Source organism: Abramis brama, assembly GCF_963993115.1.
Source record: "Abramis brama genome assembly, chromosome: 8".
In the NCBI taxonomy this organism is placed as follows: Eukaryota; Metazoa; Chordata; class Actinopteri; order Cypriniformes; family Leuciscidae; genus Abramis; species Abramis brama.
Window position 1 is genome coordinate 2416549 of NC_139970.1, and position 27551 is coordinate 2444099.

The window sequence follows — 27551 nt, forward strand, 5'->3', positions numbered from 1 at the left end:
TTTTAATGACAGCAGTCAGAAATTTAAAGTTGAAACATATTACGTCATCATTGACAGACTTTGTTCATGCCTATCCAAGCGCATAGAAGCCTACACACATGTGTGTGACCTCTTTGGGGTTTTATTTGAGAGGGACTGTGATGATTGTGATGTGCGTGTAAGAGCTGCTAAGCTGAGCTCCACTTATCCAACAGATCTGGATAGTTCCTTGTCAGATGAACGTATTCAGTTCAAGCACTTTGTGCAGCATGAGACTTCACCTGTACAGCTGCTGCAAGCTCTTGACAGACATGGACTTAAGACAACATTTCCGAATGTTTATGTTGCACTAAGACTGTTTTTAACCTTACCTGTGTCTAACTGTGAGGGCGAGAGGTCATTTTCTGTTTTGAAACGGGTTAAAAATGAGCTGAGGACCACAATGTCGCAGACACGGCTCTCTGCACTTTCTCTCTTAGCCATTGAACATGAACTTGTAAGTGGCCTTGATTTTGAAGATATTATACATCAGTTTGCACAGTCAAAGTCCAGAAAAAAGCCAGTTTAAGATGCCAAATGAAAGCAAACTTTCTGCACTTCCTCATTATTTAGGATTAAAATTGTGTGTTTTGCCAGGTTTTGTAGTATTTATTTTGATCTTGTCATCTAGAGAGAAATTGTGTCACAGACACGGCTCTGCACTTTCTATCTTAGCTATTGGACATGAACTTGTTAGTGGCCTTGATTCTGAAGATGTTATACACCAGTTTGCACAGTCAAAGTCCAGAAAAAAGCCATTGCAAGATGTGTTTGCCAAATGAAGGCATTTCAAATTCAAACATGCACTTCCTCATTATTTAGGACTAAAATTGTGTGTTTTGCCAGATTATGTAGCATTTATTTCTGTCTTGTCTTCTTCAGAGAAATTGACAGATTTCTAAATGTTTATGTACCACTAAAATGTTTAACTGGTTAATTGTACTGTGATATGTTGTTGTTCTATTTTAAAACAAGTTAAAATGAGCTTAGGATAAAAATGTTTATGAGCAGACAATAGTGATACTGCATTTTATTTATTTATTTTTTCCTTGAGGTGCCAGCTTTATTAAAATGCTGTAAATTGTTGTGGAGGGATAACTGGCAGATTTCAAATAGTTTGTGTTGGACTAATAACTTGATTGCCTTGTTGAATTCTGAGGAGACCTGTCAGGGTGATTTCTGCTTAAAATGAGCTGAGGACCAAAATGTTTCTTGATGTGTGGTCTTCTGTTATAGCTCTATCAATTCAATACATTTCTATTGGGAATAAATGTTGTTAAATAAACGATGGTTTGAAAGTGGTTGCTTATTTATTCATTTTTGTGAAAATGGAGGATATTTCCCTCCCTCTCAATGTAGTGGGTCAATTTTACCAGATTATACAGATGCTGATGTGTTTTGTTTTCATAGCATCATATGTGAGTGAATGTCTTTGATAGGGGACATAGTAGTGCATTTGTAGTTCTATGAGCATTTAAATATTTGTAAATCAAAATACACCTGATGACAGTTAGAATTTGAAGTATTGAGTATATTTACTGTATATTACAGTAATATATTCTGTATATGACCATATTATGGTGATCCTGGGGTCGTGATGATGGGGCCCTTGAATATTGTTGCCCAGGGTACAACAAAGTGTTAATCTGGCCCTGCTTATTGTAAAGTATTGTATTACTAGTTAATTTAGCTAACTTTACTCCTGCTTCATTCCTGCTGGATTCCTCCTGGGACGAAGGCACAACAGGTTTGTGTAATTACATGAAATTAGATTCAACTTTATTGTCATTGTGCAGAGTACAGTAGAGCCAATGAAATACAGAAGCATCAAACCGGAAGTGCAAAGACCTATATAAATATATTCAAATATAAAACATTACTGTTGTAAGCTGCAGTTAGATTCATCCGTGCATGTAAACAGTGATTATGGCTCATGGATCACTCCTTGCTGACACTATACCAGACAGCTTTGGGTTACCAGAGCTTTAATCACCACTACCACACTGTTTTCCACAGCCCTAAGTTAACACCTTATGTTTGAAAGAAATTTTATTTTATACCACAGTATGCATATGCGCACACATGATTGTGCATATTTACATGTATAAATGAACTCCATGCTTCAAATATGCCCATATGGTGAATCTTTTATTTGAGTTTTTCGTTTGTATGTTGATTGCATGCTCTTTGCACATGTGCCTGTGACATCATCACATACACCCCAATATGAGTTAAAACAAAACACTTTGATGAGACTTCCCCTGAGTTGAAGATAGACATAAAGTGAAAAACAACAACAACAAAAAAATTGATAATGATGCCAAACAACTATTTGCTTATTTTAAAAAGTTAAGATCCACAGGGCTTATGGAAGCTTCTGGAAATACTGGTATTGTTGGTCATCTCCCTATAGGAAGTCAGCAATCTCATGGTGTGAAGACCTAAATCTGGGCTGCTTCATTTTCTGCCACTTCTTTTAGAGTACACATAATGCGTCCTTCAAAATACACTGAATGAAGGACGCAAAACATTGGCCGCCTCCCAAGGATCCTTCAAATTTCGACGGCACTTGATAGAACACAGCCTGCCGATTAAGAAGGACCCAAAATTCAGCACACAATAGTATTGAAAAGATGCAGCTTCCTTACCTATATGGCTCCTTCACCATCCAATACTGCCAAGCCATTGCTGAATCGTTGCATTATAAAAATCCATTTGATTAGTTTTGCACCGGCAAGGCAAGTTTATTTTTGTAATACACCTCATATACAGAAGTAATTGAAAGTGCTTGATCTCAAACAGAGTCTGTAGCCATGATGTGGGACTCGAGATTGGATGAAAAATGGTCAAGATTCGACATGTTTTTTGGAGAAGAAAAAACAGCTACAATTTGGCTAAACTTCAGATAAAATCCAAGTTATCCGAGAACGTTGCAATATGGCTAACAGTGAAAGTGCACTGAATTTGGCTTGGCCCAATTGGAAGATGGGAAAGACGGAAAAACGGATATCAGCAGAAAATGTAGTGTAACTGGAGATGTTGAGGGGCAAATCCTAAATCTGTTGATGATTAGAGACCATGCCATGGCTATGCCATTTCACAACCTGTTACCCTGTGGTTATTTGGGCTGCCATAGATTCCCATGGCAGAAGAAAAGAGACCAACAAACACTTTCTGGGGCATTACATATCTTTTGGACTTGATGCCTATAATAATGATTTTTTTGTCTTTGATCCAGATATTTACACACAGAGACAAAATATGTGCAAAACAAAAAAGGTGATAAAAGATAAGAGAGAACTTTGTAAACAAATGAAGACAATCAAAATGTTACACAGCAAATGCAAAGGAAAGAAAACACAGTATGATCAGGTCTATGAAGAGAGCGGGGCTGGATGTAGAAGACGGTTCACTCCTTCAGAGAGAAAATGTTCAGGTGGGGCAGAGCCCATTCGATGGACCACCGCTGAAATACATGAGGACATATTAAAACAAACAAAAAAGAAAGACAGCAGATGTGCAAACTCTAACAATAGATTGTGCTTTTGTCCTGTTATACTGTAATTTATATGAACATACTCTAGTCTCAGGAGTCTCCAACCTTCCTGCAGAGTCTAGCTCCAACTCTCATTAAACACACCTGAAGCAGCTGATCAAGGTCTTCAGTGCAGTGGTCTGAGCAATGTCTCAGACCACTGTCTTCAAACAAATCAAGTGCAAAATAAAAATGTGCATATTAAACTACATGATACAAATGTTTTGCTGTATCTGCATGAGCCCAGTACTTTGGGATGTTGCTGGAGATGTATGGTCTTACCGACGACCCTGAGTTCCCCAAGGCTGGGAAACATCGTGAGCTGGAGCTGGCCCAGATCAAGAAGAGCGAGGAGGCAGTCCAGGGTCGTCGATAAGACCACACATCTCCAGCAACATCTCAACGTCCTGGGCTAGTGCAGATGTGTTTCGGCACCAGCACTGAAAGGCTGGGAAGTTGGTGAAGATGCCAAGCAGACCTCCTGCAAATGGGACCAATTCCAATTTAACATTCAACAGAAACCAAGCTGCCACTATAATGTACTAATCTATAATTTGTCCCTCATTGCATACTTCATAAATTACATAAAGGTCTCTTCCATGGTCTTGTCTACATTCCTCAGTGCAACAGGAATGAGGGAGCTAGCCACAGCGTCGGCCCCTTTCTTGATGAGGTCTGTGGCGCCAGGATGAGTCAGTTTCAGGTTGGTGAGTCCTTAAAATATCCTCATAAGTCCTGTTTGCTAGAATGAGTCAAAGGAGCCAACCACTATGTCTCTACGATGTTCTGATGCAGAAATATAGGTTTTGCTAAATGGTTGCTAGGGTCCTGTTTGGTTGATAGGGAGTGGCTTGGCAGCTGCCAATGATAATACTCCAAAGACTGCTTGTCAGAATGAATGATATAAACCAACTGCAATCCCTCTGACATTCGGATTTGAAGATATCTCTCTTTGGGTTTGGGTTGCTAGGGTGCTTGATAATGGTTGCTAGAGTGTGGCTAGGAAGTGTTGAAGGTAATTCGTGATTGGCTGTTTACTCCCCCGGGTTAAACAAGCCCACCCTTATGTTTACTATCCAAAGATATCCCTTTGACCTATCTTAGTGGAAGTCTATGGAACTTGTTGCTAGGGTGCTTTAAATGGTTGCTAAGGTATCACTGGATAGCTTCATAGCGATCCTGAGAGACCACCCCCTTGTCTCTATGACACTGTGATCCAGAGTTCTGTTCGATACAAAATTCCTATGCAAGTTACATAGTAGGATAACCATGTATGCACAATCCCAGTTTGTTAACTGATCCCCTCAATGTTAAGTCTATGGAATTTTTCGCTGGCCGGCCGAACATCGTACGCCCGATCGCTTATAAAAGATATAACACACAGATATTTTACGCTTCATTCATGGGTCTACGACAAACAGGACTAATGCAGGCAACTATTGTGAAACAAAATACCAAAAGTTACATCGTTATGAGCCTAAAATGTGTTATTTACCTGTTTTTCACCAATAAAGAGTGGTTGAACCATGTCAATGACCTTTCCATTTGATTCCTGGTGTCAGAATTATATGAAAAGTGGGTTAATTTGTCTTTGTATGTTGTGTGGTTCAGGAGACACGAAAACCACCACTCGCGTTGACATCACTTCAAGATGGCCGCCAAACGGACCCCATGGGACATCAGTTGACCTCGGCAACATCAGAAATCCTTAACTAGACTCCATTAGAGTCCCAAAAAACAGGTTACAAAAAATGCCAAGAGGGTACATGGGAACCTATTTCTCCAGCTAGACTACAATGCTTACACTTGGGAGAAAACTCATGAATGGCACAATAGTAGTCAATGAACAATAAACTAGGTTAAGAGAACGTATTTTAACATAAAAATCTTACATAACCTTTAATTTTCTATGATGTAAATCCCAGACACTCATTATTTCACTGAACTGCACAGGATGACTTCTAAGTTTATTTGTGAAGACAGAAAACCTGGTGTGATATTGTAAAGTCTAAAACTTCCCAAATGAACTGTGCCTCCTGTAGTCACTGCTCAGAGTCTTCCAGGTCGGAGCTACACTCTGCAGGAACGTCCTTCCTGGACCAGGTCACCGGTGAAGTGTGAACTTTCATTTGTTGCTGTTGTCTGCCTATTATTTATAATCACTTTCCTTGTGAAACAAATCAACAAATCCTCGGTAAACAGTAAATCGCTGCTGGTGAGTGTTTACAAAATTGAGTGATTTACACACTATTTGATCTAATATTTTGTATGTTTTTTCACCATGTACAAGGAACTCAAGATTTAGGTAAATACTTGAACTCACACAACTCTCTTTGAGCTGGAAAGTGTTTTCCTGGGTCCCTCTGTAGTCGAATCTCCTTCACGGAGAAGATGGAGGTAGCTGTGGTCACAGAATTTAAAAACTGTTTATAATAATTATAACCTTTCAACAGTGAATGTATGACATAAATGTGTAAGAAATAGTTGTGCTCAAGGTTGTTTCTTACAAGCAGAAACTGCCATCTTGACTTATGATGTTCCCAAATGTGTTGATGAATGAGATGTATACATGTAGCATCATATCTTACAAACATGTATTTGTGAAACTACTAAACTTATACCACTTTAATATTACTAGTAGTAAATACTTACTGTCATCCAAGTCCTGCACTTTGTCTCCCAATTCTCTGAAATAAATGTGCCGAAGAGCCACTTCTGCAGAAATACGCCGCCTTGCTTCAAACTACAAAAACACATTCATCTGGAGTGAATATGTTTCTTTTACAGAGCCAAAGCACCACCAAAACAATGTTCTTCTACAAAATGCATGCAGTTTTGTTTAACCGCTAGAGGGCCAAAAGTACATAGTGTACCTTTAAGAATTAAATAAGGACAGGTGAATCAATGAAAGTCTCTTTCATAATAATGAACATACTAATCTGGTAAAGCAAAATATGAATTATTTAAGTAGACATCGACATCGAAAAACCTTTTGTTCTCTGAGGCTTTCTTTGCAAGGGCAAAAGCGAATTCGTACTTTACCTGTAAAAACTGGCATAGCAGATCATGACCGTCATTGGTGATCCTGTAGAACAAAATTACACAAATCATATTATAGCTATAGCTTCCAGTCCCAATGTTAAGACATTTTAGCGGAAGTATTTTGTGGGCTAATCTGGGGTCCTTGTTCCTGTTCTTGTCCTCAGCTTTTTCCTTTGCTATTGAATTTGGACTCGTTTGTATCTCTTGTTTAACTGTTTTCTTTGTGTCAGACATTACCAATTAGAGACCCTGTTCAGGTGTGGGTACTAGAAACCTTTCCCGACAAAAATGTTATCTAACAATACACCTCATATATAGATCCCAAAACATATAATATCCCCAAAGCAACCACACAGAAAGGCTTTTCACACACCTGGGTGCATGAGTGATCAGAGGTTCCCCGTCATAATGGGGGAAGTTGAATGAAAGGAAGTTTTCATTGGTATTGACTCCTGGCCAAGAGTACTCAGTAGGAGAACCTGGAGATGACATGAGTTTATAATCAAAACAGACTCCAACTACACTTACTTGCTATCACTAGAATCACCAGTAAAAGTTAGACATCGAAATAAAAATGGTAAAGTTGCTCAGATGTGTAAAACGTGCCTGTCAAATGTTTGGAAACGAAAAATGAAAATAAGGCATTTACACATCTTGTCTAGTGTTTGCAGTTTTCAAAATGGCAAGAAATAACCTCTAATGAAAAACGCCAGCCTGTAGTTTTCTTGAGAAATGAGGGCTATATTAGCAAAAACTGAGTGTATCTTTAACAAGCATAACACCACAGCTCTTACCCAAGATACGAAATATAAGATGAAGTTCATCCTCCACTGTCGACCCAGGGAAGAGGGGGCGTCCGGTGATCATTTCATAGAATATACAACCTACACCCCTATGTTAATGAAACAAAGCAGACAGACAGAAAGAATAAAATGACAAAGACAATTTTTGAGAAATACATGAAAGGAAAAATCTCGATATGCAACCCAGGCCGAATAGAGTGTGTGCTGGTTAACATAAGTCAGCAAAACCCGTTGTAGAAAGGAATGATGGAAAAGAGTTGAAATAGTCTTCAGAGTAACATCCAGCCTGACACCACTGATCAAAGCTCTTCTCTAGTTGGCTGAATTTAAAACGATACCCATGAAACACTCATGCACACAGTTTAGGGTTTTCTTTTAGGTCAGGGTGTTGACAACCAAGTAACCGTCCTGCAGAGTTCAGCTCCAACTCCAATCAAACACACCTGTTGTACAGTTGTAATCGAAATTATTCAACTCCCATTGCAAGGTTTATTGGCAAAATTTACAGACTTTCAGCTGTTTGGAATGAACGAATCAAACAAAAGCAATTGAAATAGCTCAAAACAGTGGTTTCCCCAAATTCAACTTAAATTGCAACTTTTAATAATCCCTTACAACAGCACCAATTTGGAAAACAGGTGTTGTCTCACTGATCAAGGGCTTCATTAGTTGCACCAGGTGTGCTTGAGCTAGAACACATGAAATATCTGAACTGGCGAGGTCTGTCGAGGGTCACGTTTGACTGTGTGTCAGAAATAAGTCAAAAGAATGGTCCAAAAAGTAAAGAGAAGACACCATCGCCCTTCACAAACAAGGAACAGGATACAGGAAGATAGTGAAGGCACTAAATGTTCCTCGAGACACCATTGGAAGCATAGTTCACAAGTTCAAAGTTAAAGGATCAGTGGTTACTCTACCTGGACGAGACAGAAAAAGGAAGCGATCAACGGCTGAAACCAGATCTCTGAGAAGGTTCAGAAAAACCCTCGAGCGACTGCAGAAGACCTGGTGGCCACAGGCTCTGAGGTTTCAGCTCGTACTAAACACATGCCAGAACTCCAGGACTACACCACTACTGACCCAAACTCCAGGACTACACCACTGCTGACCCAAACTCCAGGACTACACCACTGCTGACCCAAACTCCAGGACTACACCACTACTGACCCAAACTCCAGGACTACTACTGACCCAAACTCCAGGACTACACCACTACTGACCCAAACTCCAGGACTACACCACTACTGCTGACCCAAACTCCAGGACTACACCACTGCTGACCCAAACTCCAGGACTACACCACTGCTGACCCAAACTCCAGGACTACACCACTACTGACCCAAACTCCAGGACTACACCACTGCTGACCCAAACTCCAGGACTACACCACTACTGACCCAAACTCCAGGACTACACCACTGCTGACCCAAACTCCAGCACTACACCACTACTGACCCAAACTCCAGCACTACACCACTACTGACCCAAACTCCAGGACTACACCACTACTGACCCAAACTCCAGGACTACACCACTACTGACCCAAACTCCAGGACTACACCACTGCTGACCCAAACTCCTGCACTACACCACTGCTGACCCAAACTCCAGGACTACACCACTACTGACCCAAACTCCTGCACTACACCACTGCTGACCCAAACTCCTGCACTACACCACTGCTGACCCAAACTCCAGGACTACACCACTGCTGACCCAAACTCCAGGACTACACCACTGCTGACCCAAACTCCTGCACTACACCACTACTGACCCAAACTCCAGGACTACACCACTGCTGACCCAAACTCCAGGACTACACCACTACTGACCCAAACTCCAGGACTACACCACTACTGACCCAAACTCCAGGACTACACCACTACTGACCCAAACTCCAGGACTACACCACTACTGACCCAAACTCCAGGACTACACCACTACTGACCCAAACTCCAGGACTACACCACTACTGACCCAAACTCCAGGACTACACCACTACTGACCCAAACTCCAGGACTACACCACTACTGACCCAAACTCCAGTACTACACCACTACTGACCCAAACACACAAGAAAAGTGCTCAAAATCATATAAATAAGCCACAGAGGTTTTGGGATTCTGTTCTGTGGAGCGATTAAACAGAACTGGATCTGTTCGTCCCTCTGGATCAGCGGTGTGTCTGGAGGAGGAATGAAGCATCAGTTGTGAAGAACACTGTCTACAGTCCAGCATGTGGAGCTTGTGATGCTCTCGGCTGATGTATATCCTCCGGCTCTGGAAACCTGCAGCGTGAGGAGGGAGAGATGGAGGCACTGAAGTATCAGGAGATCCTTGGAGGAAACGTCATGCCGTCAGTGAGGAAGCTGGAGCTTGGGCATTCCAACAGGACAATGATCCCAATCATACCTCAAATTCCACCAAGGCTTGGTTGCTAGAAGTCCTGGAAGATACAGTGGCATCACAGTCACATGACTTGAGCCCCTTAGAAAATCTCTGGTGGGATTTGAAGAAGGTGGTTTCAGAATATTGTAAGAATATTACTGAACTGGAGGCCATTGGTCATGAGGAACGGACTCAGATTAAAAGGGGGATTAAAGGGGGGGGGGGGGGGGGTGAATACTTTCGATTACAACTGTATGTATGTCTATTCATGCAGCATCAGCAGCATATCTTACATGCTCACAGCAGCGAGTGTGTGTGTGTGTGTGTAGCCTCACCAGATGTCGATGGAGGTAAAGTACTCTGTTGATCCCAGCAGCACATCTGGAGGTCTGTACCAGAGAGTGACGACTTCATTAGAGAAAGTCTTCGAGGGCACTGACTTTTCACGTGCAAGACCTACAGCAGACACAAACAAACCTGATGTAAATCTGTAAACGTGATGATTCTGGTTCATTTCACACTATACAATTAATGCCAGTTGTCTATCAACTGATGAGTATTTGGGTATGCGAGTGATAGATCCTACCAAAATCAGCCAGTTTGAGCTCTCCCCTGTCGCTGATGAGAAGGTTCTGAGGTTTTAGGTCTCTGTGCAAAACTTTCTGCCGATGGCAATAAGCTAGACCTCGCAATAGCTGAAACAGGAAAATCTACAGGGTGGAAACATGAATACAATGAAGTTATTCCAATAGCTGTACCTTTACTGTTGTAAACCATGTTTCCAAAATGTTTTCATAGCAATAAATTTGGCTACTTAAATGCTAATGTGCTCTCATATACTCATGGCGAAGTTCTTTCTTCTATTTAGGGGTAAAAAGAAGTTCAATATATGTGACCAGCAATATACTGTTATACACACTGCTGAGGGTGATGTTCAGATGAATATGTAAATATGTACGGCGCTCTTTCCTCTCAATAACAAATGAACACACAACAAAATGCCAGACGTGAGAAAACAGCAGATCATAAAGCATCTGATCATAGAGATATGGATACTTTTGCACAAGCTCTGCAATTTGGGACTCTATTTATACAGCACTTTATACAATCAATCACTTTAAAGCAGAAGTTTTACAGTATTAAACATGAAAAAACAGTGTCAGTGTCGCTTTCAACTAGAATTAGTCATAGTATAAGAGGTTTAATAACTTTTTCTTGTAACTAAAAGAACTGGGCCCGGTTCCCCGATAACGCTCACTCTTAGCGCGCTAAGAAGACTCGAAAGATATATCTTACCAAAGTTGTTTATGTTCCTAAGTGTGTTCCCCGAACCATACCTTAGGAAGCTGCTTAAGATATTCCTTCTTACGTGCGACGTTACCCGGTGCTGTCCGTGGCGATGCTGCTGAATTGGTTGATATCGATGACTCGAGAATCAATTATTCTCTCGTGCAGGGGCTGTTTATGTGAGAAAGCGGTGATCTTTATAAATGAAGCACTTCAGAAATAGTTGAAATTGCATGTATTAGGACTCATGGGATATTATAAAAAATAATCCAAACTATAATAGCCTATAATAGCCTTACCTACATATTTTTAAACTGTATCATATATTGCTGCCATAATAACCATTTCAAATTTGTACGTGCTTTCTTCTCTTTCCCATTTTTGTTCGCTGAGGTGGAGCTGCGATTAAATATTGTTCTTGGAAATACTTTCCAGCATTTCAGTAATAAAAGTTTACATCTTACGTACGGTGCTCGGCAGTGATCAAAAAGGGTTTAAACAGTGGATTTTGAATCTCTTCTTGTAAACTCAGAGATGTGGATTCAGACGGCAATTAAATTACCATACGACCTGTTTGTCAAAAAACAGTAGGTACTAATTTGGACAGGGATTTTTACGCGGGTTGGGTGAGAAAAAAACACTGATATTATGGATTCGGACGGCACTAAAATAACCGACTTACCCCTGTAAATGTTTAAAATACCGGACGAGCCCATGAGAAACAATATTAGCGTCCGAATAGGACTTAACTGACAGTAGCCTATGCTTTCACTGGCCTTTAAAAGCGCTTTTTAATTAAATTAATAATATTGTATAATAATATAATTAAAAATCTAACAACAATCAGTGTAATGACAATTTTATTTTTTTGCATGAAAACACTTGAATTAGCCCAATTGAATACTGTCTGGGTGTATTAAAACTTCAGAATTATATTCATATAGACCTGCAACAGTGATAAGGTAAAGCTAAGAGTGGTCCAGACCAACCTTACGAAAGTGTGACTTACAGAAGATATACTTAGCGTACGAACGTGTCGGGAATCATGCCATAACGTTAAGAGAGAGGTTAAGGAATAGGTTGAGAACTACTTAGCGATAAGAACGTTTTGGGGAACCGGGCCCTGAACATTTAAATACAATAAAGCAATGCACAAAACTGTATGAAGTGAACAAATGTTTCAAACAGATTAAATTGCAAAAGAATTATAAAGAAGAACAATAGGTAACTCTACATTAAGGTATCATTAGTTGACGTTAGTTAATGCATTAGCAACGAGCAGCTACATTTGTTACAGAAGCTATTAATCTTTGTTAAAGTTAGTTAATCTGTTAGTTCATGTTTGCTCAGATCCATTAAATAATACAGTTCCAACATTTGATTTTATTAAAGTGTTATTACATGTTGAAATTAAATGAACTAAGATTAATGAATGCTTCAGAAGTAGTTTATGTTAAATAATGAATTAACTTATGTTAACTAATGGAGCCTTATTGTAAAGTCTGACTGAACAATAAAGAATCAGAACATATTCAATCAATATCTAAGGCATGTTTTAGTCCAGATTAAATGTTTTTGTTCACCAGCCAGGGACATCTTTTCCAGAAAGTGTGCTTTGTTAAGCAACTCCAGAAACAAACTTCGTTTTGGCCTGATTTTTTTATAAATGACGTCACACCAGTTTGTTTTTCAATCTCGCTTGAAGTATATCAGGGCCTTTAGTGCAGCAAAAATGCCCTTTTTCTTTCTTCTGTCAGCAGTGGTGGACACAAACTTTCTTCAGTTAAGGCACCGATTCCCAGATAAAAATCTGCTCCACCAAACCGTAGAAGTACTCTTTTTAAATTTCTACTAGAGTTAATCTACAAAAGTATTTATTTCCAGAACTACCTACAATTCAAAAGCAAAATATTATCTTAATTACTTCTTTGCAATTATATATGCTGTAAGTTCCTGCTTAAAATAGCCACAGAATGCACTATACTCCTTATTCTTCTGAAGCCTTACAGGTATAATAGATTTGTGCGATGCACAGATTGATATTTTAGCTGATTGTCACAATAAATCTCTGTCTTAATCTATTCAGGCCACATGAAGTTGTGTTGTGCTATGACATGAATTGTTTTCAGTCATTTTCCCTGATGCATAGTATTATTTTTTAGTTATACTCAATTTAAACTAAAATGGCAGGCAGTTTGAGGATATGTCTAACCTTTACATTATAAATGCTCATTATGCTCCCACAGTCCTCCAAATACTGTTTGAGGTCCTTTTCCTGAAAAACACACAAATGTTTCAGAAATACAGTAGATGGACAAAATGAGAGATGCGATGATGAATAATATCTCACACACCAAGTACTCAAAGACTAGTGTAAGGCACTTCTCTGTGTGAATGATGTCGTGGAGCGTGACGATGTTGGCATGTTTCAAGTTCTTCAGGAGAGACACTGACAGAGAGAGAAATATCATCAAATCATTCTCTACACTTATACAGTCTGGCACTGTTACTCCAGTGTTACTAAGAAAACTGTGTTGTACAATCACAATAGCTATATACATGCACAGGGCTCAGAATTCATAGAGTGAATTACTTAATGTTCCCAAACTTCTGAATGGTAGAGGATATTGTACCTTCTCGTATGGCGGTGCAGGGTGCGCCTTCTTCATACTCCAGCCGGATCTCTTTCAGAGCCACTAGGTTATCCGTTAATTTACTACGACCCTTAAACACTGTGGCATATGTGCCCTACACACACACACACAATCAGCTGTTGAGCGGCATTACTGATGTGCAATGGCCTTTGCATTTATATAAAAATGACAAATTGTAAAATTTGTTATATTACAATATCAACCGACAATTGGCCAAAAGAAAGATAAGGATAACCCACTCAACTCTATTGACGACATATTAAACAATTCTAATGCAAGGTCAAACACTCAATAAAATGTATTTAGTTTAGTTCAACAGAAACTGTATTGGGAAGATTGGAGCTGGTCAGAATCTCACCTCTCCCAGTTTGTCCAGTTTGACATATGACTCTAATTTGCCAAAGCCGATTTCTGACTGAAAGGAAAACAGATCTCAGTGATTAGCTGGTCGTGTCAAAGATTATATTTTTGTCTATGACCTAATGTAAACATTAAATAAAGGTGTAATGAACCTTGGCAAGCACAAAGAGATCTGACATTTACTCCCAGTTTCACAGACAGGGCTTAAGATATTTCCAGACTAAAATGCATGTTTGAGCTGTTTCAACTGAAAGCATATCTTAATATATATATATATATATATATATATATCAAATATATCACTGCCATTGTTTTTTCTCAAGATTCACACCAGTAATGTTTTTTCTAAGACACGTTTATAAGAGCTCCTTAAATGTCCTAATTGAATTTAGGCCTAATCCTGGCTTAATCTAAGCCCTGACAGAATAGATACAGATATAGAATAGAAACGCATTCTAAACATTTGATGATGTCATACGAATAGATCATGACAGAGAAAGACTTACAAGTGACGTTCTGCGAAACCTTCGACTTAGAGGTTTGTCAAATGGGGGGCTGTTTGTGGCAAATTTCTTTAGGTAACCCTCTGGCAAACGAATATCCGCTGGCAGTGAAAGACGTTTGTTGATTTCCTGAAGGGGAAAGGGAAGGGGAGAAAACATATAATGTGTCAAAGAGCAGTTGTGTGGGGCACATGAATATATCTTGATAGAGTGCTGATGGAAGGGCACTTATAAATGTCACCTGGTGACCACATAATACTGCTGGACAACTTTAATGCCCATGTTGGGGACGACAGATACGGAGGAGAGTGACTGGGAGGGACGGCTTGCCTGATCTAAACACAAATGGTATTATTGGACTTCTCTGCTTGGCATGGATTGGCCATAACAAACACCATGTTCGAACATAAGGTGTACCTGTTTCATAAGTTCTCAGGCAGGCACAACAGGATCAGAGCAAACAGAGAGAACGTAGCCATAACAGAATATCATAGAATATTCACGTTACAGAACGCCCCTCAGAGGACTGAGGTGGAGCTGGTGGGACTGAGGATCGAGGCGGAGCCAGAAGGAGCCGAAGGGGTGGAGAGATGGAGCGCAGCAGATAGTGGTGCAGGCAGGATGATGTCTGACCAAGGCGGAGCCGGAGGGATGAGGGAGCCCGGTGGAGCCGCAAGGATGATGGCTCATGATGGAGCTGGGGGAGGGAAGAGCCAAGGTAGAGCCGACAGGTTGACGGGCCAAGGTGGATTGACAGGATCAGTGGCTGAAGGCGGACCCAGGGGATCCTCTTGACTCTTGACAGAGTAGAGTTAAAAGAAGTCACAGGGCTGAAGGGAACCAGCGGAGGCGGGGCTGAGGAACTGGTTGAATTTGGAAGATGAGGTAGAATAGGGTGGCTGGGCAGGAACTCTGGAGACACAGGGATCTCTGCACTTGGTGGAAACAGCAGGGGAACAGAAAACACTGAGCTGGGCGGGACCAGTGGGGACGGGAGAAAAAGGGAAACATCATCTTCCAAATTATTAAAATAATTCCCTGTGGCCAGGCATAACTCTTCCAAAGCAGCTGGAGTTTGGCCGGGGCTTCCCTCCATGCCCTTCGAATTCCACAAGCACTCCCACAGCATCACACAGTGAAGCCTGGGAACTGCTGGAGGGCATTTTTGCGTGACAGGTACCGGCCAGTTTGAAACGAACTTCACCTTTGCAGGGTCCAATATGCATCCAAGAACGGAACCAACTGGCATTAAAGGTCCTCTTTTCCACCTTTGCCCCTGCAAAATTTCAAAAGCTGAACACATAAGCGGCAGGAGGTACCAGTTCTTAACCATTACGTATTTCAGCCCCCGATAATCAATGTTCAAAGAACCATCCTTCTTCTTTACGAAGAAGAACCCCGCACAAGCCAGAGAAGAGGAGGGACAGATCAATATGTAGATTATGGAGCAATAATCAGGGATGACCCAGTACAATGGGAACCACTGGTTAAATAAAAAGGAACTCCTCTTTGTGGTTTCCTAAGTAATGACACTCACTGGGCCTGTAATTTGTGTTATGGTCATCAGGCAAAGACCGCTTAAGGAGTGAGCTGTGAGAGAAGAATAGTGATCTTAAATGGGCCCTTCTGCAGAGCCCAGTCCTCATTGATGAAATTCTGCTCCAAGTCGAAGAGCTCTGAGCACTTGAATACAGAGCTGTTGACGACAACAGTTGCAGGAAGGACTTTACGGGCACCGGGAGATGGGGAGATAGACGTACCGCTCACCCGGACCCCCGTTTACTGGCGAGCCGTGGCTTTTACAGGACATAACACATTAACATGACCTTGGTACACAACAGTAAAGGCAGAGACCCAATGTCAGTCAACATTGCTTCTCCTCCGCTGTGAGACAAAGTCTGCCCATCTGCATAGGCTCCAGCTTATCTGCTACTTCAAGTGCTCAGGAATTGGAGAATGCAGAGTGTTTGGCCCATGACCTGATGTAAAACCGCAGGGCTCTGTGTCTTAGTTCGATGCGGCTGTCCAGATGAATGGCAAGATCAATGAGGTCATCTAAGAATTCTGGGGGGTCATGGACATAGATTTCATCTTTAACCTCCTTAAAGGGGGGGTGAAATGCTCTTTTTCACTCAATCTCCTGTTAATCTTGAGTACCTATAGAGTAGTATTGCATCCTTCATATCTCCAAAAAGTCTTTAGTTTTATTATATTTATAAAAGAAAGATAGGCTGTACCGAGTCTTTCCGAAAAAAACGAGCGTCTGGAGGCGGGCCGTGTGGGAAAGGGCTAAAGCTGTGCTGATGCGCCGATTGCTAACATAGACAGTATATGATTGCTAACAACACACAGAGACAGTTTTACTCACTAAACTTTGGCCATGTTTAGCTTGAGAATCCATCTCTTTAACACTGTAAACAACTCTGAATACATGAAACACCATTGTACCCCCCCTTTAACCAACTCATCCAAAATGCGTGCCACCAGTGTTGCTGGGTACAACACAGGGTCCGGAACTCTTCTACCTTACCGAAGAGTAGTCATGTTGCCAAGATGCCTCCTTACCGAAGACGGACCTATTCAATACCTTAATAATTTCAGTTCAAGAGCTGGAAATCTGCACTACATAGAGACTGAGACTCCCAGACTGCCGCATCCCAGTCACAAGCCCACAAGGCGAGGAGCAAGATGAAAAATGTGGCTACCCATCCACTGGGTCCATCTCTGGCCAATGTGTGATCTCAAGCTTTCTAGAAAGAAGATCCCAAAAGCAGATAGATGCTTAAAGCAGGGCTCAGTAGTTTCGGGATTTCTTCGCTGTATTCTTGCTTTTTGCTTCTCTCTCCCACAGCTTCGGAATAGATATTTGACAACACTGTTGTAAAAACTTGTTGGCGATTCTCAGACACCAGAGGCTAGTAGATCAACGACATCAAAGCAGATGGTACATTCTTTGAAACGTCTTCTTCATTCGGGTTCGAACAGCGTGAGGGAGCGCAATAATGACAGCATTTTAGTAGATTTCTTTTGGCTGTAAAGCAATTGTTTACATCGCGAGACCTGATATCACGCGATACTTCCTGACGCGGAGGCCGGCGGCCGCCGGCTCAAAGTTGCAAGTGCGGATTTTCCGCTCACGGGCACCAGGGGGGTGCGAAACGACCACCATTCAACCCGAAATAAGTAATATAACCATTCCAATGACTCCGAAGCTGTTCAGTTAAGGTAAAAAAGTTACTTAGTTCACCTTTAACACAGGCTTTGTTGAAAATTTAAAAAGCCCTTAAAAACAGCTCAGGGCCAAACTCCGACAAGAGGAGGTATGCGAAGAGTGGTGAGTTAAGCATGGGTCGTCCACACAGCAACCAAAACAAAGTAGGAGGTAAGAGAAGAGTCAGACAGACAGGGAGTCAAAACCAGGCAAGCAGGAGAGGATAAAGGGGCAGTTGAGGACCAAGTTCAAAGGCAAGCATGGATCAAACAGAAATAGACAGAATAACCCAGTGATTGCAGTAAAGGGGAAATCCAAAAACCAGTGCCAGGGACAATGCCAAGAGTCACCATCAGTGTGGGTAATTCAATGGATGGAGTGTTTGGGAAGATATGATTCCATTAGAGTAACTGGGCAGATGACAAGAGTAAGCGGAGAGAGAAACCTGAATGACTCCACTGCTTCCACAGTGCTGTTCATGATGGTGAGTTGGGGGAGAGATGGGGTGTTCACGAGTCCACGATCAGCTCCACTGTTTTGAGAATGTTCAGCTCCAGGTTGTTATGACTGCACCAGACAGCCAGTTGTCTGAACCTCCTGTCTGTATGCAGACTCGTCACCATTGTGGATGAGGCCTATGACAGTGGGATGTTGAAGATTTTTGATGACTTCATGACCACAGACGTGAGAGCGACTCACTTTTTTGGGGACTGGAATGATAGTGGAAGAGACTTCTTCAAAAAGAGAGAGAAATCAAACCTGAGTCCTAGGAGAGAGTAACATAACCTATAACACTGCATTTTCTGAACCACAATCAGCTTATAATCAGAGTATTAGATGTAGGGGACAATCCCAAAATCACAGCCTGCACCTGATCCCTTTTCTTTTGTTTGGTTTGGCGTTTCGACCAAACTAAAAGAAATGAAAAGAAAAAAATGACAATGACAAACAATAAGGTATCCATAATAATGTTAGGGTTACCTAACCCCTAGGGTTAGGGTTGAGATAATAATTTATCTAACACTGGTGTCAAATGATCTGCTTGTCGGCTATGGTAGGTGGTCTTATGTCAGTGAGGTGTAGGTTATAGATAGGCTGATCTGTGGTTTGAGCTGTGGAGGGGCTAGGGAGGCATTCTATCGATTTGGCGAACTCATAGACGATGGTGAGAAAGTAGGTGGCTTTATAGGTGGCTTTGGCATTGTGATGTCCAACATATGGTGTGTTGCGGGCATATGTGAGCATAACCCCCTTTCGCACTAAGGAATCACAAGTTTGGACACTGAGATCCTGCGGGGGATATAGCAGAACGCCATTCTTGAGAGACACCATTTGCTTAATTTAATTTATAATTTCGGCTTAATTTATGTGTGTGTGTCTACCTGTTGGAATGTTTGTTACTCACTTATGATTGTACATGCATTACCTCATTAGAGAGTCGCTGCTGAAGGTTGCGCATTCGCACTCTTACAGGACTCTGAACTTCATCAGAGGAGGTTCCTGAAGCTTGATCACTTTCTCCATCTGACCACATTTTCCCATGGACTACACCTGTAAACACACACACACACACACACACACACACACACTTTATAACCCCTGATGTCTTGTACTTTATTACATTGCACATCAAACAAGTGAAAAGAATAAAAACCCAGTGATGACCATGACATTTCACCTATTCTAATGTTGAATAACCATGTCAGGTGACCAAAAGTTCAGGTAATTGTTCTGGAGTAAAAATCAAGCTGACACTGGTTTACTGAAACAAATAACTGGACTTCCCTTTATTTATATCCTTATTTACATAGCAAGAAGAAAAGAGCTGTGCACAAAAAGGAACAACTACAAGAAAACATCCGGCTATATCAGTGGAAGAGAAACGAGGTAATTTATTCGGTTGATAGGGGTGTGCCGGTTTTAGAATTGGTGATGACGGTTATGGTTCGTAACATAACCCGGTTATGGGTTATGTTAAGGTTATGGGTTCGGCGTTGCGATGTTCGTCTGTTATAGGACAACTTAATTTGAATAAACGAGCAGACACTGATTAGCTACTTGATCGCCTAAATTAAAAAAATAAAATTAATATTTGTGTAGTGTTCAATGTTGTTATCGATAGAGATACGCGGATGGGGTATTATTTCATCTGCAACCGCATCACAAAACTCATCATCCACACCAAAGTTTTTTGACCAAATTTCAAAGCCGCACCCGCCCGCCATCCGTTGATTGTTTTGCGGTCTATGGACGATGCAATGCTCTGCTGATGCGAGCCGCAAGAAAGCCCTTGTCTGTTCTAGAAAGGATGCAGCAAAGATATTTAATGCTAATGTATGAGGCATAGGCCTACGCTGAGTTTCATTCATTTACGATAAGATGCGCTCTAGTTTACAATGCAAGTGAACGCGGCGCACTGGCGCCTCCATGTCACGGTTATTATATTATCTGCTATATTTGCTTTTTATTTATTAAATACATGCATTTGGTTGATGAAACATTTATTAAAATTAAGATACAATTTGTACAAAATGAAATTCGCTTTTTAAGAAAGGCATTCTACAAAGCAAAACTTCATTAAGTAGTAAAAACCATTGCTCCCGATATATTGCGCATCTTATGATCCTATCTTTTATTACAATTGTTTTTGAGCTAAAATGTAATACACATCATATAGGCTATATAGTTTCTTTTATCAAACATGTTTGGGGCCAGTCAAGGGGTAATTAAACTGCACGATCAGTTATCGGTAATGATACAATGTTTATTATTGCAAATGTTTATTGCTAATGTTTATTATTGCGAATGTTTTTCATTTGTTTAATAAATCTCATAATGATGGCACATCACTATATCATAGTCATAGCTTTTATTTCTATCTCAAATGATTGGCGGTCGGTCAGAGGATACTTGGCAAAGAATCAAATACAGTTGAAAACGACGTAGACCATTAATAACACAGACTGTTAACAATTGTTTTTAATTAGTATTTAAACATTCTCTATGATAAAAAAATATATACTAACCGTCACACCCCTATTGGTTGATAATATATAAGTCCACAGTGACTCTTTATATATTTTGTCTAAAGCTAATTTGTTATTGCATATTATCTATATAAATGAATACTGTACTCTGCATTTAAACTAAAAGCTTAATATTAATTGTTAAAATATAATTGGTTGTGTGAATCCAAACAATACAAAAAGAAAGAGAAAACAGAACATTTGTTTTTGATATGATGCTACTGTAGTTGGCCAGGAGAAGGAAGTTACAGTAAAATAAATTTGAAGAAGGGCGGGGCCGAGAGCCGTGGGAACAGAGTGAGTGTTAATGCGCCACATCGGTCTCGAGTCCCACGGAGGAACTCCTGAAGGATAAAGGAGGAGTGACAGCAGTGAAGGACGAGAGAGGACCAGGCCTGGCACTTTATGTTGTGGTTTTAACAGTCGTCCATGAGGGGCTGCCGCTTTACTTCCGTTTTGTTTTTTATGTTTATTTTATTATTTAATTTAATTTATTTACTTGACCTTTGGGTAACACTTTATAATAACTGCATGCTATTAATCATTAGTTAAGCATTACTAAACAGTTAATTCATCATTTATAAAGCATTAATGGACATTAAGCATTTTATAAATACAGCTATAAATGCTTTATTCTTGATTTATAAGCATATCTATAATGTGTTTAATAATTGTACTTTCATACTTTATTAATGATCAATTTATCATTTCTAAATGAAGTATAGCATTATTTACAAACCAGTTACATTATTTACCATTATTTACAAATTAGGTGTTGTCATTGATTAATAACATCACTTAGAAAGTGTAAGTAAATGTAGTAGATTCAGGTAGTTATAAAGCATTTAGTAGTGGTCAGTTAACTATTTTGTGAGCTAAAGTGAGGACTATAGTTATGCCTAGTAAAGCATTTATAAAGGAGATTTAAAGACTCACTGATCTTCTAAACAGAAAAAAGAAACAAACACAACATAGTGATACAGAACATAAAAATATTTATCAGCCTTTAAATCTCCTTTATAAATGCTTTACAAGGCATAACTAGTCCTCACTTTAGATGAGCTCATAAACATAGTCAACTGACCTCTACTAAATGCTTTATAACTACCTGAATTAACCCTGAATTACAGTAGAAATACATTTTAATAAAGCATTTATTAACACACTAAGTAACTATTACTATGTGTCTGAATAATAATGTGTATTTAAACAGTTGATTAATCATTTACTTACACTTTCTAAGTGATCTTATGAACCACTGACAACTTCTAAATAACCGGTTTGTAAATAATGCAATACTTCATTTAAAAATGATAAATTGATCATTAATAAAGTATGAAAATACAATTATTAAACACATTATAGATATGCTTATAAAATCAAGAACAAAGCATTTATAACTGTATTTATAAACTGCTTATTAATGTCTATTAATGCTTTACAAATTACAAATTATCTGTTTACTAATGCTTAACTAATGATTAATAGCATGCAGTTATTATAAAGTGTTACCGAACTTGGTTATAGTATAGTTGAGTTTCTGGCTTAGAGGCCCAGAAAATTCAGAGCGAAAGATTTCATACATACCTTTAATATGTGCACCATAAGTTTCAGATCCAGCAAATCGTCGCCCATCAGATAAAAAACTGTGTTATTGTAGTAAGTTGTTAATCGCAAATCATACACCTGTTTCCAAAATAGTCCCATACAATAGAACAGAGGCCGTATGGATAAAGCCGCTCAGACTAATATTTTAGTCTTAAGTGTGTCAAAATTCTAGGGTTCTAACTGTTAAGACTAGGTCTAAATAATTTGAGAGTGCTGGAGAGGTATCCTAACCTAGTTAGGAGTAACAAGATGGCAGCAGAGAGGAGACACACACTTGCCAACGAAGTAAGAGTTATTTGATAGCAGGGTGTTGGTAAAACGATACAAGCATCATCATCAAGGTATTCTTTTTGTAACTGACCTTCTAAGATATTTGATATCATATACCACTCAACAAATCAATGCTCTAACTGCAGAAATGAAAGTAATAATGAGTTTTTTGGCAAGTGTAAGAATGCAGCAGTGCACCGGTGCAGATTTAGGCTCATCGGCCCACAGTAAGCAGGGTCTGAAATAGCACTATTGTGGCACTGACCACACCAAACATACAGCAGTGGCCAAAAGTGATGTCCAGAGGCTATATTTTTTTTAATGACCCTACAAGTTTGATTAATCCATCAATATATATATATTTTTTTAATATATAAATTTTTCTGGGCCGGGCATCACTTTTGGCCACTACTGTTTGGCAGTTCATTGACTTTCCAACTGAATCTTCAAACCATGCTGTAAAAGTGGGTTTTAGAAAAAAAACTTTTTTGTAGATTTATTTTTTGGCGATTTTTCCTTTTATCTTGATAGGATAGTATAGAGTGAACAGGAAGTGAGGCGGGAGAGAGAGCGGGGACGGGATTGAGAAAGGTCCGCGAGCCGGGACTCGAACTCGGGTTGCCTGAAGCACAACGGCGCTATATCAACGCTGTCCACGAGGCTATTGGCACTGACAAAAACAAGCCACTTTTATGAGGACTTCTGGCTTCCCTGGAGTTGTTGAAGCCGTTGATGGAAATCGTATCATTGCTCTAACTGCAAATGAGGAGCACACGTAGCCTTCGGCATACCCTGACGTGCACTTCTCTGCGATTGGTCTGCTAGAACCGCTCCCTCGGGTTTCACAAGCTCCCTCTGCACGTGTAATTTAGCGTCAACACGGACAACGACGCAGAAGTATAAATGAAAACCAACGCGTAGCCTACAGTGTAGAGGCTCCGGCATAGGTCCGACGCTGAAGTATAAATCAGCCTTTAGTTCACAATCAGTCTAAGACTTTACTGAAAGTTGCTTCTTTATAAAAGTCTCCTATTCTTAGACAAGTCCTACTTTTTACTAAGATTCTTTTGACACTTAAGTCAAAGCTTTAGACTATTCTTACGAGCATTTCTGAGAAGTTTGGTTCCACAAATCACAGCCCTCCAGAGTTCATCTCCAACCCCAATCTAAGACACTTGAGCGAGGCGATCGAGAGTTACAGAAGAACATTACAGATGCGTGTGATCAGGGTTTGAGCTAATGTGTCAAACTCAGTGGAGAACAGAGAGCATTCTGGGGCTGTCAGACCGTCCTAAACAAGAACTTGTGAATTTATTCCCAAACGTGGACAGAAACATAGCGTTGGTTTTTGTAATGTCTGTTAATGTTAAATGTTTTGATGATCACTTTTTCTCATAAGCTGTAAAAAAAAAAAAAAAAATCAAAAGATCCAAAGTTTTGAAAAAAAGTGCCATGTTACATAATGAAAATAATGGTTTTGTCATATATCGGATATTTCCTTTTTTACTTCTAATTTCTATTTTTATATTCTGCTACTTCTGCTGTTCTGAGAGTAAACAACTCAGTGTAAGAATTCAACACAGTTTGTATAATTTCATGCATCTGTGTGAACACTGATCAGTGATGAAAGGAGTGTGTGAGAGTGAGAGTTTGTCTGTACGCAGCTTCTGTTCTCACCGATGTCTCGGGACAAGGGAGGCTCGTCCAGTCCGGTGTCTTCTGGAAGCTCCGAGAGACTCTCGTCCAAACGCCGAACACTCTGCAAGCTCATGGACAGGCGCTTTTTAATGATCTTCATGCGGTCCATCAAGGATGCTGTGGGTTCAGTCACATGTGCACATTCAGTAAATCCACAATCTGAGCTCTTCATAAAGCAGCTGGATATAAAATGCTCAGTACCATCACTCAAACAGGACAGGTTCGGTTCAGATATTGTTTTAGGAATGTAATCTGTCGTGGATCATTTAGTCTTTATGTTAATGTGAAGTCGACTCGAATCATTTGTTGAGGGAATGGAATCCTTTTCTCATTGCCACAAATATTACTCTTTCTTTGCCACTGACGGGTTTTCCCGGTAATCCATGTTTTCATTGTACAGTGAAACATGACTTAAACATCCTAGTGGATTGTACTTAAAAATTTAAGTCAGCAACTTTCAGATCAAAACAGAGGTGAAGATATAAGATATAAGAAGTTCTTCACGAGAAGTTTTCTTAGACTCGATCTACTCCATCTGTGTTTTTATCATCGTTCTGAATCTGATTCAGACGTAGTCTTTGATAAAAACGTGGTTTTCTCAGATTTTTGTTAAAAATGTTGCTTTTTTAATGAAACTTGTCCAAATTCAAGTGTTGATAAAGAAAACAAAGAATGCATAAAGCTACAATCTGAGTTTTTTGTGTTTTTCCCCTTGCTTTAAATAAATTCTGAAAATAGATCTTCACTTCAATTGTCTCCTTCGCCTCAACGACCAAAGCATATTATATTACATCATATTATATTATATTATATTATATTATATTATATTATATTATATTATATTATATTATTAAAACTAAGTGAACCAAACCTGTCCCTTATACTATAATTATGAACTGAAATGATTTTCAGTTCATGTAGAGGAATAAATGTGTGTGTTGAACGGCAGAATCTGTGTTCTTCAAAGCTGCTGTGCTGGAAGATTATCAGTCACTGGTTTTATGATAAGTTTATTCAGAACCTGAGACATATTTGGGCTTTTGGCCGTGGATCTGAATGAAGAGCAAGGAGTAAAGAGTTAACAAGAAGCAGTAAGAAGGCAGAAAACCAGAATTGTGTGTAGAATTACACGGATTTGGTCAAAAAGTCCCCATTTAACAAGCACTAAGGATGATGATAATTAAATGACCATTCAAGTGTAATAAAAAAAAAAAAAGTAGCAGTTTATTTCAATATTAAAGGAATAGTTCAGCCAGAATGATCTCATTCCAACCTCAGAATGTTCATGTTGCTCTGTTTCACACAGTGATTATTGCCAAGTTTCAAAAAACAGCATAAAACATATATTTGCACTGACAACTACAGACAATTGAACATCTCCAGTTCACCCATGCTGCATCTCTCTGGACTGGGAATTGGTCAATCGTACAAAGTTTTAGTGAGGCTGCGGGAGAGGATCTGTGAACGGCAGTGAAGCGACACAACTGACACATGTAGATCACATGATAATCACAACATGGGGGATGTGGTACGTCCAGATTACATTCATTCTACACACACTCATACTATATAGAACATATATATATATATATATATATATATATATATATATATATATATATATATAACTTTTTTAGTAGTCGTGAAGTAATTACGTACTCAAAATAAGCACCTACTCGAGAGAGAGAGAGTAGTGCATTGGCTTCTCCAGACGGAAAAATACACATTTTAATGCTATTTGAGCATAAGAAACCAGATTTATGGGACAGTTAATGTCCAGATTTTGTTGCTGATTTGAAATATATGATTTAAATGTGAGTTTTCCAAGCTGTTTTCAGGAATCCCTCATTTAATTAGACAGGACTTGGTCTATGGGTGCCAAAACAGCCAACACTTTACAATAAGGTTCATTAGTTAACATTAGTTAACTACCTTAGTTAACATGAACTAAGAATGCACAATACTTCTACAGCATTTATCTTAGTTAATATTAATTTGAACATTTACTAATGCGTTATTAAAATCAAAGGTTTTATTTGTTAACATTAGTTAATGCACTGTTAACTAACATAAACACAATGAGCAGCTGTATTTTAATTAACTAACATTAACGAAGATTAATAAATACTGTAACAAATGTATTGCTCATTGTTAATGTTAGTATACATTTATGTTAACTAATGAACCTTATTGTAAAGTGTTACCGTTTTACTGTATGTAAAAGAGCAGCGTGAACATTCTTCAGAATTTCTCATATTGAGTTCTATTGAAGAAAGAGGTTGATTTAAACCACTTTAGAGGCTGGTATTTAAGGAGTGTGTTCTGAACGCTACTGTGTGTGTGTGTTGACATCTTGTCCCATCCTGAAACACATGCGTCATCATCCCATCTGCTGAAATCAATGAATAACAAACATCATGACAGGCTTTAATAAGCGCTTAATCCCGCATTAGCTGAGTTACACACCGCGAATCAACACAACTCTACATTAGTCAGAAACTGCTGAAAGTTCATGACTGGACTGGTGTATGAAGCACATACTAATGCACGAAACACCGCAGCCTACCTGCGGCAAACGCGACGCGACGCGTGTTCTCTTCACCGACGCTGCTCGCTGCACTCCACCGTGTCACATTTATACCTCACTAAACAGGATCTACAGTGAGATAGGGTGAATGTTTGAAGAGTTCGAGCTGAATCACCGATGCTCGGATGAACGGACATTTCTCCGGTCCGGCCGGGACTCCTGGAGATCACGTGACCAGCGCTGCCCTGTGTGTGTGATGAAGCGCGTTACCGTGAACATCCCATATCGGAATCACCCCTCTTCACACACACACACATGCACTGGTGCACCAGTAATATTTACCTACAAGATTATTTATAATATATTTAACATTTAACACAACATTTAAAATGCTTGCTGCTGATTTCCACTGTAGCAGCACATCGACACGTTCATTCTAGAGAAAGGTTCCGCCTCTTTTTGATATTCAGGACGTATTTATTCGTATATATATATATATATAAATAATAGTCAGCAACAATAATAATTCCCACACATGATCATTTAAAATATTACAAATTAATTATGTAATTAGTTTTTTTCTTGTAAGAACAGTAAAGTTCTCTTTCTATCAGAATTTTTA

At 39.6% G+C, this 27551-nt stretch overlaps 1 protein-coding gene across 1 annotated transcript; it reads right to left on the reverse strand.

Moving 5' to 3' along the window:
* Positions 1 to 2147: 2147 nt before the first annotated feature.
* Positions 2148 to 27202, reverse strand: LOC311088685 (cyclin-dependent kinase 16). The gene is made up of 16 exons (XM_084122934.1): positions 26969 to 27202; positions 24382 to 24519; positions 19227 to 19351; positions 14593 to 14718; positions 14085 to 14141; positions 13706 to 13820; positions 13427 to 13521; positions 13285 to 13347; positions 10372 to 10495; positions 10121 to 10241; positions 7390 to 7487; positions 6969 to 7074; positions 6596 to 6638; positions 6206 to 6296; positions 5877 to 5954; positions 2148 to 3484 (listed from the first exon to the last, which is right to left on the reverse strand). Exons 2-16 carry the CDS (start codon positions 24509 to 24511, stop codon positions 3393 to 3395), a joined length of 1464 nt encoding a protein of 487 aa, XP_083979060.1. The 5' UTR covers positions 24512 to 24519; positions 26969 to 27202; the 3' UTR covers positions 2148 to 3392.
* Positions 27203 to 27551: the final 349 nt, after the last annotated feature.

Excerpts from the sequence above, each read along its gene's own strand:
- LOC311088685 (XM_084122934.1), bottom strand. The coding sequence starts at position 24,511 with ATGGACCGCATGAAGATCATTAAAAAGCGCCTGTCCATGAGCTTGCAG. Across the intron at positions 10,496-13,284 it reads TGAGCATTTATAATGTAAAG|ATTTTCCTGTTTCAGCTATT; the intron begins GTTAGACATATC and ends TCCACCCTGTAG. Across the intron at positions 6,639-6,968 it reads CTGATCACTCATGCACCCAG|GATCACCAATGACGGTCATG; the intron begins GTGTGTGAAAAG and ends TTTGTTCTACAG.